This window comes from Nuphar pumila, chromosome 12, assembly GCF_984573655.1.
Source record: "Nuphar pumila chromosome 12, dmNupPumi1.hap1.1, whole genome shotgun sequence".
Taxonomy (NCBI): domain Eukaryota; kingdom Viridiplantae; phylum Streptophyta; class Magnoliopsida; order Nymphaeales; family Nymphaeaceae; genus Nuphar; species Nuphar pumila.
In genome coordinates this window covers 76,058-91,062 of record NC_143260.1, presented here as the reverse complement: position 1 = coordinate 91,062, position 15,005 = coordinate 76,058, and the positions used below count along the sequence as shown (strand labels likewise).

The following is a 15,005-nucleotide window of genomic DNA, read 5'->3' as shown; positions in this document are numbered from 1 at the left end:
CATTTTCGGAGCATAAAAAGGCTAAATTATGGATTTTCTTCAATTTTTCAATAATCAAAGATCCATAAATGCCTACATTCTAACATGTTTGCTCATTTTGCAGAATTTTCTTTTCTCTTTCTTTCTTTTCAATTATTGTAATTTATTCAAGGGTTGTAATAATTACATTAATCAGAATTTTTTATTTTACGCTTAGTTTATAATGAATGAGCATATAGATTAATTCCATAATTGATTTGCTGCATTTTATTTTTCGTTATTTTTAATACACTATGAAAAACACCAAGGGCACGTGCACCATCTAATAAAGAATAAATAAAACTAAGTAAAGTTCGTATTTCCGGCCTTAGTCGAAATACGAATAATACTTAGAGTTATTATTCTTTATTAAATAAAAATTTAAGGTATACTTTTAGGTCGTTTTCGTAAATCATCATTTCTTTCAAAATTAATTCTCTTTTCGTTCTTTATTTAAATTAAAATAAAGATTAATCCAATATATATTTATGGCCCTAGTGATAAATATATTAAAAATTAATTTTGTTTTAGTTCTATAAAGGCACAAAATCTTTTTTTATTAAAATTTTAAATAAAGATTAATTTAAAGTATATTTGTGACCCTAGTCATGAATGCATGAAAATTAATCTTGTTATAATTCTATAAAGTATAAAATTTTCCATAAAATTCAAATAATTTTTCAAAAATAAGCATATTCATCATTTAAGATAGAATTGCATCATTTTTTTGTAATTATTCAAGTTATTTTCAAATTTTCAAGTGATTTTCGAAATGATTTTCAAAAGCAATTTTCATTTCAAAATTCAACAATATTTTCGATTTCTATTCACAAATTCAAAGTTATTTTCCAAATTCATTTTCGAAATTCAAAACCATTTACAAATTCAAAGTATTGTCAAAATCATTCTCAAGTTCCAAGTATTTTCAAATATTTTTCAATTTACTTTTCAAAACATTTTACCAAAGGAAAAGTAAATTTCAATTCTTAAAATTCTATTCCAATTCCAAATTTCAAATTTCAAATTTCAAAATTCAAATTTCAAATTTCAAATTTCAAAATTCAAATTTCAAATTTCAAATTTCAAATTTCAAATTTCAAATTTCAAATTTCAAATTTCAAATTTTTCTAACTTTCCATTTTCGAATTTCGAATTTTATTTTTATTTCAAATTCAAATATCGATTTCAAATTTTTCATTTTCAAATTTCAATTCTTAATTTTGAATTTCATTTCAATTCTCGATTTTTATTCCAAATTGAATTTTAAAATTTCTAATTCTAAATTCCAATTTCATTTCCAAAATTTCAATTTCAATTTCAATTTTGATTTTTAGTTTTCAATGTAGTTTTCAAATTCAATTACATTTTCAATTTCAAATTTCAATTTCAAATCAAAGTTCAATTTCAAATCTAATTCTGATCTTCAATTTCAATTCTAAAATTCCAAAAACGATTTCAAAATCCCAAATTTGATTTTCTAAATTCAAAAATCAATTCCAATTTCGAATTTCAATTTCAATCAATTCAGATTTCAAATTTCGAAACTTAATTTTAAATTCAATTTCAAACCTTCAATTTCATTTTGTCATTTTCAAACTCTAATTTCCAATTCAAAATTATATTTCAAAATCGGATTCAATTTCCAAACTCAAATTTCAATTTCAACTTCAAGTTTTTAATTCAAACCTGAAATCAATTCAACTTCAAGTTTTCAATTCAAACTTCAAATCCAACTTCAAGTTTTCAATTCGAACTCAATTTCAATTTTTCAATTTAAGTTCAAATTCTTCCATTTCCTAAAGGATATTTTCAAATTCATTTCAAAATCACTTGAAAAAGTCAGATCTCTGAAATCTTTCCAAAAGGATACATATTTTTCAAGTTCAAAACCATAGCACAAGCATGATTTTATGTGCATTTTAGGACTTAGAATAATCTCTTAGGTGAATTTGAGCAAGTCAAAGGCATAACATTCGATCATTGGTTCAATTACCCCTGGTAAAGGCGCCAAGAATGGTTGAACCTCATACCGACGAGCGAGCCTCGTCTCCCCATTTTCCCGCATTTTCTAAAAACGGAAGTGAGTTATTTTTCAAAATCTTTTCAAAAGGTCAAGTGGACCTTGCAAAAGCTTTTCTTTCCCTAAAAAGAAATAAAAAATTTTGCAACGATCACAAAGTGATGAAACACTCCTTTACTTTTTGTAAGAACAAGGTCATAACACACCTTTACATAAGAGGCATGAAAATCGAGGTGAAAGTTTTTCAAGATCTAAGAGTTTCGTAACTCTAATACCATGTAATGAAATGGTAGGCTCCACGAATGCACTTGAATCTACTCAAAAAGAAGTATCTAAAAGATACTTTAGACAAGACCCATAAAAGGGTATAAATGAAAAGGCATAAAAATAAATAACACTTTATTTATGAGAGCAAAATGCTTAAAAAGCATTTAGAGGAATGAATTACACAAGGGGATGCACCCCTATTTATACAAGATTATTAAGGAGAGCTCATAAGGAGCTCTCCCTTTCTAGTTGTTGGAACTAGTTCCAACCGCTAGAAAGTTGGTCAAGTTTCAACCGAAACTTGACCAAACAAGATGTATTTAGTTCTAATAAAACTAGATAACAAAAACAAAAAGAAAAATTACAAAAAAATAAAAAGTACAAATACAAAAATATATAATAATATTATTATAATAATATTATTATTATATGTGTTGTTTACATTTTAACAATTATTACATTGCCTCATGTTACATCAGAATATCAGTTGGTTGACTTCTTCACCAAAGCACTTTCAACACCTCATTTTTTGTTTCTTCTTAGCAAACTTTTGATTCTGTCCTCATAAAGTTTGAGGAGGGGTGTTAATATATATATATATATATATATATATATATATATATATATATATATATATTATTGTGCATTTATACCAAAATACTTGATAGGGGTATTTTGGTTATTTCACTATGTACTTTTTATCTTTTAGGTTTTTCTTTTTCTTATTTTTGTTTTTCATTTTTTTTTTATTATTTAACTCATGTAAGGGACCATTGGGGCCCCACACAATGGGGCGTTGGGGCTCCCCAACGTCAATTGTGGGAGCCTCAATGTGCCCCCTCTATTAAAGTGTTCCCACTTGTATATAAAGGGGTCTCCACCCTCAATTTGTGCATGAGTTCTCTCACATTCTCTCCTTAATAATATTCATTTTTGCCTTTTGGCATTCACCCCGTAGTGGGTTTGTGTATTTTGCACATTAAGTGCTTGTGTTATTTGGTTCATTAATGAGCTCTTTGTATTTTCGCATCTCATTACAAAAGAGTCGGGGAAAAACCAAATGAAGGGAAGTGAAAAGTATCACGTTCAATCCTAACAAGATGTGAATATACATAGTATATCAAGAAAAATAAAAAATAAATTAAGGAAAAAATAAAGAGAAAAAAAAAACCAAATGAATACCTCAAGCAGTTCAGAACCCCAAGGAGGGCTAGTACGAAGAATATGCCTATCAAATTCAAGAAAGAAATCTCTGATTCGCTCGTTGATTGGGTACAAAGAAGAGCACAATCTTAACCGCAACTTAAAAACAAGTTTTCCATCTTCCAGGTAATCCAGCCGTTCCTACAGAAAAGAGAGAATTCAAATCAATTGGCATTCAAATACCAACAAGATTAGAAGGGACAGAAGAAAATAAGTGAAGATACAAATTTAATAGCCTGTAATAACAACCAGTATTTACCTTCATGCTGTCCTGGAGATAGTGTGGTACCAACTCTCTCATGATTGGCAATGCTATGTCAGTCCGAAGCCTGAAATATCACCAAAAGAAACCAAAATGGCCATTTAAAACAATAGGCTCTTGAAAGTGAACAGCTCCATTATTACTGTCATATACCAAGACATAAAAGAACTTCAATCACAACATAATCTGTTAACTTTATATATATATATATATATATATATATATATATATATATGTGTGTGTGTGTGTGTGTGTGTGTGTTGATATTAGGGGTGTCAATGGATCCGGTTTGACCCGGATCCGACCCCTACCCAACCCCATAGGGTCGGAGTTTGGTGATACATAAGAAGGTTTGAATAGAAACTTGGTTCCGATTAATATATGGATCCGGGTATGACTTGTGTACTTTTCATACCAGATCTGTGCCCGACCCAAGCTCCGACTAAGATCCGCAATATTCCAATGTAAAAAGGATAAAAAGTACAAATTTACTGGTCCAGGTCTGGTTCATGTAATCCTTATAAGATCCAGGTATGGTTTCTCTTAGGTGGGTCTGATTGGACCCGGATCCCGACCTGGTACTAGCATCTCAAATCAGGTCTGGGTCTAGTTCCACCTGGATCCGAACCAAACCCGACCCGTTGACACCCCTAGTTTATATATATATATATATATAGATATATATATATACCAGTTTTTCCTGGCTCAGAAAAATATGTTTTTTCATCGAAAAAGATGATCCAAGAGTCGATTCCCACTAAATCAAGCATGCTAAACATATCTAACGGTTCAGATCTATCATAAAACACTTAAAACCTATGGGGCAGAACGGGGCAGAACGAGAAATGGGGCCTAATATGTTCAGTTCTCATATATATGTATGTGTGTATAGATATATAGATATAGATATATATATATTTCTTAGGGTTCCTATGTATTTTCTTTTTCTTTGTATTTGTAATAGATCATGCCCACTAGGGCATTTTTGTATTTTTAGTTTTTATTTTTTAATCTTTTCTAGCCCTCTTGCTCCCTCTATTCTCTATATATATGGGATCTCTCCCATATATTTAAGCATTTTATAGTAAATAAAATATTAATTGTTACATTGTTTGTGCTCTTTTGTGTGCCACTGTGAGCTAATGTGAGTGTGCCCTAGTGGCCTTGTATTTGCCCATTGGTGGTGGCTAGTGTATTGCCTTTGTGGCCATGTGCTTGAGCACTTTTCTATATGCTCTTAGTAGCATTGTGAGTATTTTTGTTTAAGATTTCATTATATAATCATGACCACAACTAGAAATTATATAAACAAGAAATACAGAACACACAATATTAATCAGTTGAATGACATGTTGAGCAAGGGAAACTAAAGAATGCATATTTGTATAAAAAAGGTTGTGCAGGAGCAGTCACCACATTCTTACAATAACATGTTGGTCCAATATATGCGTACATGTTTTAGTAGATAACTTTATGGCACTGGGTAAAATAATGAATGCAATTCAATGGTACCATTCATCCAGGGGTGTTCGACCTATACAAATAATAAAAAGATGAAAAGACCCAAAGATCAGCATAAAGATTATTTTAGACCTTCAATGTCTTACAACCACAATTTTTTCCAGTGCAACAGCCAAGCACCATATGAATGGCAATGCATAGTTTGATGAAATTATAGACATGAGGCTCCAGTTACTTATTCATGCATGAACAAGCATCTTATTTGACAAGGCAAAAGCTTTGATCTTCAGCAGCTAGTTTCAAAAAGGAATTAACAATTCTTCTATATCGTCTGTCATTCTTCCATTCAACAGAACAATGAACCCTCCTGGATGCATGAATAGGCGGGTGTGTGTGCATACATGTGCATGGGTGTGTGCATGTTACACTTCTGTATAAAAGGGTATAAAGCCAATGATGAGCACTAGTGCCATTTTAGTCAGACTCAGTTCTATCACCTTTCCGAATGTTTGCAGCATCACCTCAGTTTTCACCCATAGAAGCATGAACATGCATAAGGAGAGCCAACATACACAGAGGAAACCAAACGCCCATGCACACACACACACACACATACACACAGGCACACACACGCAAGGAGGAAACCAAATGCATGCGTGCACGCACGCACGCACACACACACACACACACACACACACACACACACACACACACACACACACACACACACACACAAACACAAACACAACAAATTAGCTATCCCACTTCATAAGGGCTACCTGGAGATTGAGTGCATCAAGATTCTGATGTGGTGGGAAGCAACCACATGTGGAGATTTATGGCTCCGAAGAAATGACGGTGAAGCATGCTATAAGTTTCTAATGATAGGGATATACAGCCTGAGTCCGCAGAGACTAAAGCTATGACCTATGACCAATCACATGCTCTAAAGATCCTGTTAGCTAAAGCATGATACATCCTCTTTGCACTAGGTACAAAAAAACAGATTGAAATTCATCACATATAAAAATACGAAGACATACAATTTCAACAGAAAATGAGTGTACATCTGGAGATTTATGCAGAATCAAGAGGAATGACTTTTTTCCCTAAATTGTCAAACACAGAAGATGATCAAGAAGATCATGACCAATGCAACGTGGATTTTATCATTAACTTGATGACTTAGGGCATGTTTGATAACTGCTCATGAGATTCAGAATCTCATGCAAAGGAGGGAATGAATCTCATTTGCACAACTAACCAAACATCAGAAAATGATAAACATGCCCTTGATTTTAACATATAGGACTTTCCTATTATAAGAGGTTGTTCAAAAGGATTTCTCCTGTTCTTCCATGAAATATTCTGCTCTTTCTAGGATACTCGGGTTCGAATACCCACGCATTTGCTGTTTGCTTACTAGCTTCATATAATTCAGAAAACACTAGTTTTCACGAAGCTCGTTGCTCATTTATTTATGTTACTACATTAACTATATTACCACTGAGATCTATTATTGTAATTCATGTGTCCCTGAAAAGTCAGACTAGATTCCCCCAATTTATGACGCATGTGAATTTACAAAGACTTGGAATAGGGAGTAAAAACGAGATATTGAAGTAGTTCCGATGGTTCAATAACATCAAATATCATCACTTCAAATCAGGTTTGGAGTTCTTAGTTTAGTTGCATGGATCTTAGTGATAGAATATGAACTAATAAGTAGCTAATTAATATATAACATTGATTAAGTAATAACTTAACATAACTCAGAAGAGTATGCAATTGATTCATACACAGCATCTCTCTTTTATCAAAGGTTACAATTATATGATTCCCCAAATAATTGAAATTCAATTGCTTGATCTGTATCCTCAATTTTTGGAAATTGATGAAGTTCTTCCATCAAGAACTGACCAATGAACCTACAAAATCCCTCAAATTGGACTGAGTAATTTGCAGGTATTGTAAACATTCTCTTGTCTCCACCATCCCAGAGCATCTTAAGTTTCCAGATTTTCGAAAAAATCCCATTACTGACTCACTCTTTATTGAACCAATGCCATATACAATACTTGAAAAAGCTAGGTAGATGCTACATAGTTGGTTCTCATCCTTCAGAGTATATGAGTGCAATAGGAGCATTCATTGACAAAAACATCACCTTAAGATGAGCATTTCATGGCTACTAAGAATGAATGAACCAAGATGGTTCTATTTCTCAATCTTTCTGACTTGCTCCTACATAACCAAGGTTGAAACAATTGAGATAGCCTATCATTCACAACCTCTAATGAAGGACTCCTCAAAGTTGAGCATTAGTAACCCTTTTTAGAAATCAAATGGATTTGGTCTTATACTTACGTGAGGGAGGTAATAAAAAAAGAAATAAGATGAGTGCTTCTTTCTTTTATCACACACACAGACTTCTACACACCCATGCGTGCATGCACACCCGCACGCATGCACAGACATGACACACCCGCACTCACGCACACCCACAAATGCACGCATGCACACACATACACGCGCATGGGCGCGGGCACACACACAAATACCCACGTGGGCATGCACACATATGCAAGAAAAAAATACTAGTTGAAACATTTCAACATGCTCAATGGAAAAATATAAGTATGAATGTCCATCGTAGAAAAAGCGTACTGTGCATGAGTTGACAAAGGGAGAGCAGCATATCCTATAACAACCTGCATATGCAAAAGTACAAAGCAATTAATTGAATTTTTTAGGGATTTTTGTTTAAAGGATAAAGTACTTAATGTCATTAAAAAGAGAGACAAAAAGACAATGGCCTAATTTAATTCATTCGCATTTGTATCTTCACTCTTTCCTTAAAATGGCCGAGAATTCTTAGTAGCTTTTGAAAATCAGATAAAAACTTGCAAACTTTTCCTTTAAACCTTAATACAGGTGAAATAAAATCTAACAGTGACTGCAATAAGTCAAAGTCATATTGCTTTACTTCGGATTTAAGACCATTTTGGGATAAAACTTTAGAACCTGAAAATTAAATGGTTTTGTGAAAATAACAATATTAAATTATTACCCCTTTTTATGGCACGCACTAAAAATATTTTCTGGTCCATGGTATCATATGAGAAAAACAGGTACAATCACAATTAACTCAAAGGAATGCTGATAGAAACCAAACTAAAAGTTGCCTTGACTAAAGATGGGAATGCTGCTTATGTTTCTATTTTATACCATAGCTGCATTTGTGGCAAAGGTTATATGGACAAAATCTTTTTAGAATAACTAGAGGCTTAAGCTATCCATGTTACAGAGTGCTGCCCACCCACTCACTCACGCATGCATGCAGAACACATAAATATGATATGATAGGGACGAACCGGCTTAGGAGCTTCAAGTTTTGTCTGAAGATCTACATGAAGGAAAGTAAATAGAAGATGGTGTTGAGGTGAAAATATAGCTGGCGGACATATTTTGATCTCATCATGATAGCAGGCAATCCTAGCACCAACTGCTACTTGTGTGTGAGCCCATTTCTGAAGTGAAGCACCCGGTTCTCTTGGATATATTACCTAAACAAAAGAGGATTGTGTCAATGGTACATCAACATGCAATTATTTAGATAAACATATAGATTCCATCACCTCAAGTGGCTGCCTACGAAAATCAACATCATCCTTTCTTAGTTCCACCCTAATGAACAAATTCCTTTTCCGGCTCAAACTCACGGTCAATGGATAGAGATACAGACAATGCAGAAGCTGTGAAAATGGTTCACTTTTTGTGGTTGCACGGAAGTCAAAAGCATGGAACTGCAAAGGCACAGTTTGTATTCCACCTCAAAAAGAATATATGACTATTATAGAGAGTAAAAGAATAGGAAAAAATGCTATTGATAGATTATTGGGATCAACAGTAAGTGAACTAATGCAGATAAATCTCCATATATGTCCTCCAAATTGGATGAATCTTATGCAAACCTAAACAGTAGAACTTTTAACGAGAAGATGAATAACCGGATAATGGTACTTACATCTCCATTCCCAAATTCAAAACTACTTCCTTGAATGATGTCTGAACCATTTTTATGTGCTTCTTTTCCATCCACATTCCACTTGAGATGAACATTTTGAGGCCCACCGGAACCATTGCCTGGGAATTTACTAAAAGTGGAATCTACAAATTGATCCACAGTATCAGCCAAGTCATTGTTTACACTTCCGTTTTCGGAAACTGTGCCTATATCATTGTGCCCTGCCTGAAGCTTTTCTACTTCCAAACGCAGGGAACCCTTTACTGGTTTGTGAACCTTTCTTTTAGGATCCTGAACATATATATATAGAGAGAGAGAGGGCATAATGGCATATTATTGAAGCATAGCATGACATTGCAGCAATACATGAAATACCTAAAAGAAACATATTGCAGCACTATGCTATATCCGACAGGATAATTAAAAAAATTGTAAAAGAAACACAATCAGAAATCAATCAAGCCACAAACTTACAGCAGGAATAGACAGTTCATAATTATAGAGCACAGAACCAAAACATAATATCAGGAACCGACAAAACCAAGACAACAATTTTTGCCTGCTTTCTACATGTTATACGCAGCAGGCTATTCATTCTTCCACATAAAGAAAATGATAATTAAAGTGGCAAAGGTTCTTTTTCATTTTCTAAGAAACATAAAATAGCAATGACCAAAAAAACACAGCAATAAGAAAAATGATGGACTGAACAAGCATTGTCAGACTTTCTGAGGAAACATCAGGAAGCAGAATAGCAACAAACAAGCACAACTGCATTCAAGGAATAACAGTGTTCCAAACAAAAGAAGTATCCACGATTCATTATATCAGGAACAAGAGATTCATTCTGTACAAATGCAGCAAGGACTTCAAATGAATAAAGTAGCCCCAGGTAGGGATGCACAACGAGCGAGCCAGCTCGGGCTTGGCTCGTTTAAACCCAGCTCAAACTCGTTCGAATAAGTAAATGAGCCAAGTTTGAAAAGGTCAGGCTCGTTAAATATAAACGAGCCAAGCTTGATCAAGCATTTGAGCTCGATTAAGATCAATTAGCTCGATTAAGCTCAGGTAATACAGTTATATAATGGCTAGTTTTAGAATATGTAAAAATTTTGGTAAGTAAAAAGCACAAAAAAGGGTTTTACCCAGAGTTACCGGAAGCGCCTATGCTTGAAAGGAAGCGTGCCTCCCCGATACGCGCTTCGGAAGCGCGAAACGCGACGCTTCCGAAATGCACGGGGAAGCGCACTTAAGTATTAGGAAGCGCGTACCCCTTTAAAGGAGTACGAGTTACCTTTATTACTATTTTGCCTTTTTTTTTTAAAAGAAAGAGTTTTTTTATTAAGGGCAAAACTGAAATTTTAAAAAACTCGCAAAAAAAACATAAAAGAGAGGCTTTAGGGGGTTTTTTCACGCCTCTTCCGAGTCTCTCTCTTCCTCTCTCTCTCTCAGGATTTTGGCCACCGACCGACGACCTTCAGAACTTCCGGCGACCTTTTCCGACGTCCGGTGACCGCAACCGATTGACGATGGGAATATTCAGGTACGCGTATCCATTTCCCCTCCATCTCTTCTCTCCATTTCCCACGACTCCGATTTTTCCCCTTCCCCCCTTATGTTCAGGTACGCTCTCCTCTCACTCTCTCCATCTCTTCTCTCACGCTCATCGCACGACTGCAACCCCTTCACAAGCCAAGCATGGCGACTCTCGCTCAGACTCTTCAGAGTTTTTTTTTCATTTGTTTTTTTAAGGCAAGTTGGGGTTAGGGAGTCGCAGACCCTAACCATCTCTTAAGCCCCACGAGGCAGAAGGATTCCAAGCTTTCAGCTTGGCACGAGACTCGCTTACCACATGGGATATGATATGGGATTAAGTTAGAGTATCCCTGTGACATGTTTTACACTCTTTGTCGGTTCTGCAGAATTGCTTATTCATGTGCATGTTGTTGGAAACAATTTATTCTATCTATGTTTATCATTATTTATTGGGTTGCTTATAGCTTACTGTTGCCTTGTCACCGTAACCTTGATCTTTTGAAAACGAAAAGCTTATCAGTTTTATTTTCTGAAAGTTTTGGTCCTTGGAGATCTGATTCTCTACCTAGGGTTTGGGACATCATTGCCTAACTTAATTTTATTTTGGTTCACTTTTTGGAAATCTGAGATTTGTGTGGCTACTGAGAGGGTGTTAAGGTTGGAAAATAAGGTCATTTAATGAGTTTAGACTTGTTTCGACCCATCCAAATTGTTTCCCCCAAATGGCGGGCCCATATTTTGCGTTAATGAAGAGTTTTCGAGTGATATAGGGCTGGTGTCTGACCTGTGTGGTGTGAGGTTCAGCTCGTGAGTAGAGGTTTGATTCCTTCATTCTCTCTAAAAAGTACATTTAGGGAACAGGGGATTGTTAGAGACTATTTGTTTCATTTTCCTGTTACAATAACACGATGGTCTTTATCTTTTTGTGTTATCAATATGATGATCATTTATATTCTTATTTGAGTCCCATGAATGAACAGTATATTGGTTGAGAAACATTTCACATTTTGTGGTTTAACTGAGTTTATTTGGTCGTCTTTTTTAGGAATAAGGGTTAATGCAGTATTTTTTTATCATTCTTGTAGGTTTTAACTTTTAAGTCATTTTGACGATTGCTTGAATCCTGATCAGATTGACTGCATCACTTTTATTATTCTTTTACTGTTGGATATATATGGATTATTGATTTATTGTTTTCAATTTCAAAGTCAATTAAAAACATGTTCTGCCTCCACAAGTTGTCTTATGGTTTCATTATGGTGTTTGATCTTGCAGACTTCCATTCTCTCCTTGATCTCTTGAAGTGACTTTGCTTTATGTGAATTCTGAACTTACATGTTGATCAAGTGAACCAAGCATGATAAAAGAAACAAAACAAAAGAGATACTTATAAGTATAAATTAATATATAAAAAATATATTATAGGAAAATCCTTGAATTCATATTATAAAAACATATTATACAAAATGTATACCAAGCTTGATTAAGCTTATCATCCCTATTAAGTATGAATTCTTTGATATACCGAGCGTGGGCACACCCAGGCTCGGCTCATTTACTCTATCAGAAGAGTGGGGCAACTAGTATGTTGCAGCTAGTTGTTTAAAATTTTAAACAAATATCATTATTGCTAGTAACAATCGGCCGATATGAATTTTGTTTTTCTTCGTTGTTATGTTATCTTTCTTTAGCATTTTTTCATAAATGCAAACTTTTGAAAGAACTTCCTTTTTTTTAAAATTTTGTTTGTTTTATCATAGTATATTATAGAATCATAGATCTTTCACCTCCTTAAATGATGTTTATTTATTTGTTTTAGTAATTGGTAAAGTATGAGTAATGATTTGTGTTCTTCACTCTCCATCCTTTATTGTTAATAATAGCTTTTTTAAAGTGTTTTAGGTTGATTCTTATACTTTTATGATGCAGATATATTTGCATGTTCTTTGCTTCATTAATGACCATCCCAAGCTATGATCACGATAATTCTGATGACGATGACGATTCTTTGTACAATTTGGAGCATGAATCATCTAGTGGTGTTGGGAAGGGCAAGAAGAGGTCTTCTGCTTGTCCATATCAGTTTGAGGACAGAAACGAAAATTGTTTTGATAAGGAAGATGAAGAAGAATATGACTTGAATGACTACTATTCTGAAGATGACCAAGATGATGAACCACCTAGCATGCATAAAACAACAGTGTTATGGCGCCATGTATTGAAACAAAAGAAGAGTGGGCAAGGAAAGCAAGGTGGGACCCAAGTTTTTATGTGCAGGCACTGCAAAAATATTTATCATGGGTCATATACTCGAGTTTTTGCACATCTCATGGGATCTCCAAAGGGACAAAGTTTTGGGATTGCCTTTTGCCCTGTAGTTGCAAAAAATGCAGAATTGGCAAAAAAAATTAAGAGGCAAGTTCGTCGATTGGAGGTTTCATCAAGTGCATTTGAGTTGAGGAGATCAAGAATTGATACTCCGAAGAAGCTTATTAGTATGACTACATCATCTAGTGGAAGCCGAAAAAAAGTTGATATTCGTGATACCTTTAAAAAGGTAGAAAGAGATGATGTAAATCACAAAATTATCAGATTTTTGTGTGCAAATGGCATACCTTTCAATGTGTTTCGATCACCATATTGGGAAGAGATGATATCTACAGTTAGTAAAGTGCCTGGATATAAACCCACATCATATGAAAAAGCGCGAACAACGTTGCTTGACGGTGAGAAAGAGTGTGTTCAAAGGGAGTTAAATGAATTTCGAGAAAAGTTTGAGGAGTTTGGAGTTTTCATTATCTCAGACGGTTGGACAAATATCAAGAACAAACACTTGATAAATATATTTGCCTCAAACTATTTTGGCTCGATGTTTTTATATGCAAGCGATTTTTTTAATGTGCAACAGTTAGCTACAAACATTGCCGAGTTTTTTAAGACGGTATTTAAACTTGTGGGGCCTTCTAATGTAATGCAAGTGATTACGGACAATGCAGCAAATTGCAAGTTAGCAGGTAAAAAATTAAAACAAACGTACAAGTATATTTTTTGGTCACCTTGTGTTGTGCACACACTTAATTTGATCTTCAAGGATTTGGCACATGAGTTTTATTGGTTGAGAGAAACATATTTGCAGAGTAAAGAAATTGTGAAGTATATCACAAATCATTCAAAAGCACTAGCAATCTTTAGAAGCAATGAAAAATTAGAATTAATAAAGATTGCAAAAACAAGGTTTGCTTCACATTATACTACTTTGAAACGCTTGCTTGATATAAGGGAGAGCTTAAGGCTCACAGTAATTTCAGATAGATGGAGCGATTGGAAGCAATCATGCACGAATGAAACTACGAAAAAAAGGCTTGTTACAACAGAAACAATTGTTCTTGATGAAGAATATTGGGATTTTGTATGTTTAGCATTATTGATTATAAAACTCATCTATAAGTTAATTAAATTTTGTGATCAGGAAGGCCCTATAATTGGTAAAGTGTATGAAGGTATGGACAACATGTTGGGAGAAATCAAAGACAATCTAAAAGGACAAGGAGATTTATATGAAAAGATTCATAAAATTGTCTCAAATAGATGGGATAGAATGAATGTGCCTCTCCATAGTCTAGCCCACATGCTTACTCCAAAATATTACGAGTAGGAGTATCTCAAAATCCCAGCAGCAGGAGGGGTCAAACGAGATTTTCCTGGTAAAAATTTTATTCTATCTATTTAATAAAGTTTAAAGTTTAATGATTTAATTATTTTATTATTTCATTTGCATTTTCTTGTTATAGTTACTAAACATTTTTTTTGTAGAAAAGGATAATGATATCTTAGACGGTGCAATGCTCGCGTTTGAAATCATATCTTCTGGAAATGAAGAGTTATCTACACTTTATAGGTCACAACTTGTGGCTTTTGCATGAAAAAGTGAAAGATTTAGCCGAAATACAGCAAAAATAGATGCACTGAATCCTACAATGTCAGTGCTTAATTGGTGGCGTTTTTATGGTGGTGATACACCTGAGTTGAGAGCATTAGCCATTAAGGTTTTATCTCAAACTATTATCACATCTTCTGCAGAAAGAGTGTGGAGCACCTATAGTTACATTCACAATGTTAAAAGAAATAAGCTCAATGAAGATCGTGTTGATACCTTAGTGTATATTCATTCCAATCTTCGATTGATTGATAGGTATAATTAACTGTGTTGT

General features: G+C 34.1%; 1 protein-coding gene across 3 annotated transcripts in view; it reads right to left on the bottom strand.

The window, feature by feature from the left end:
- The window catches only part of LOC149819557 (guanine nucleotide exchange factor SPIKE 1-like), a 170,738-nt gene that overhangs the window by 132,312 nt on the left and 23,421 nt on the right, over positions 1–15,005 (bottom strand). For all 3 annotated transcript variants that reach the window (XM_089982730.1, XM_089982732.1, XM_089982731.1), the window contains exons 10-15: positions 9,259–9,549; positions 8,870–9,037; positions 8,606–8,797; positions 7,899–7,942; positions 3,768–3,837; positions 3,488–3,649 (exon numbers count right to left, since the gene is read on the bottom strand). In XM_089982730.1, coding sequence (XP_089838856.1) covers positions 3,488–3,649; positions 3,768–3,837; positions 7,899–7,942; positions 8,606–8,797; positions 8,870–9,037; positions 9,259–9,549 — 927 coding nt within the window. The remainder of the gene's footprint in view (positions 1–3,487; positions 3,650–3,767; positions 3,838–7,898; positions 7,943–8,605; positions 8,798–8,869; positions 9,038–9,258; positions 9,550–15,005) is intronic.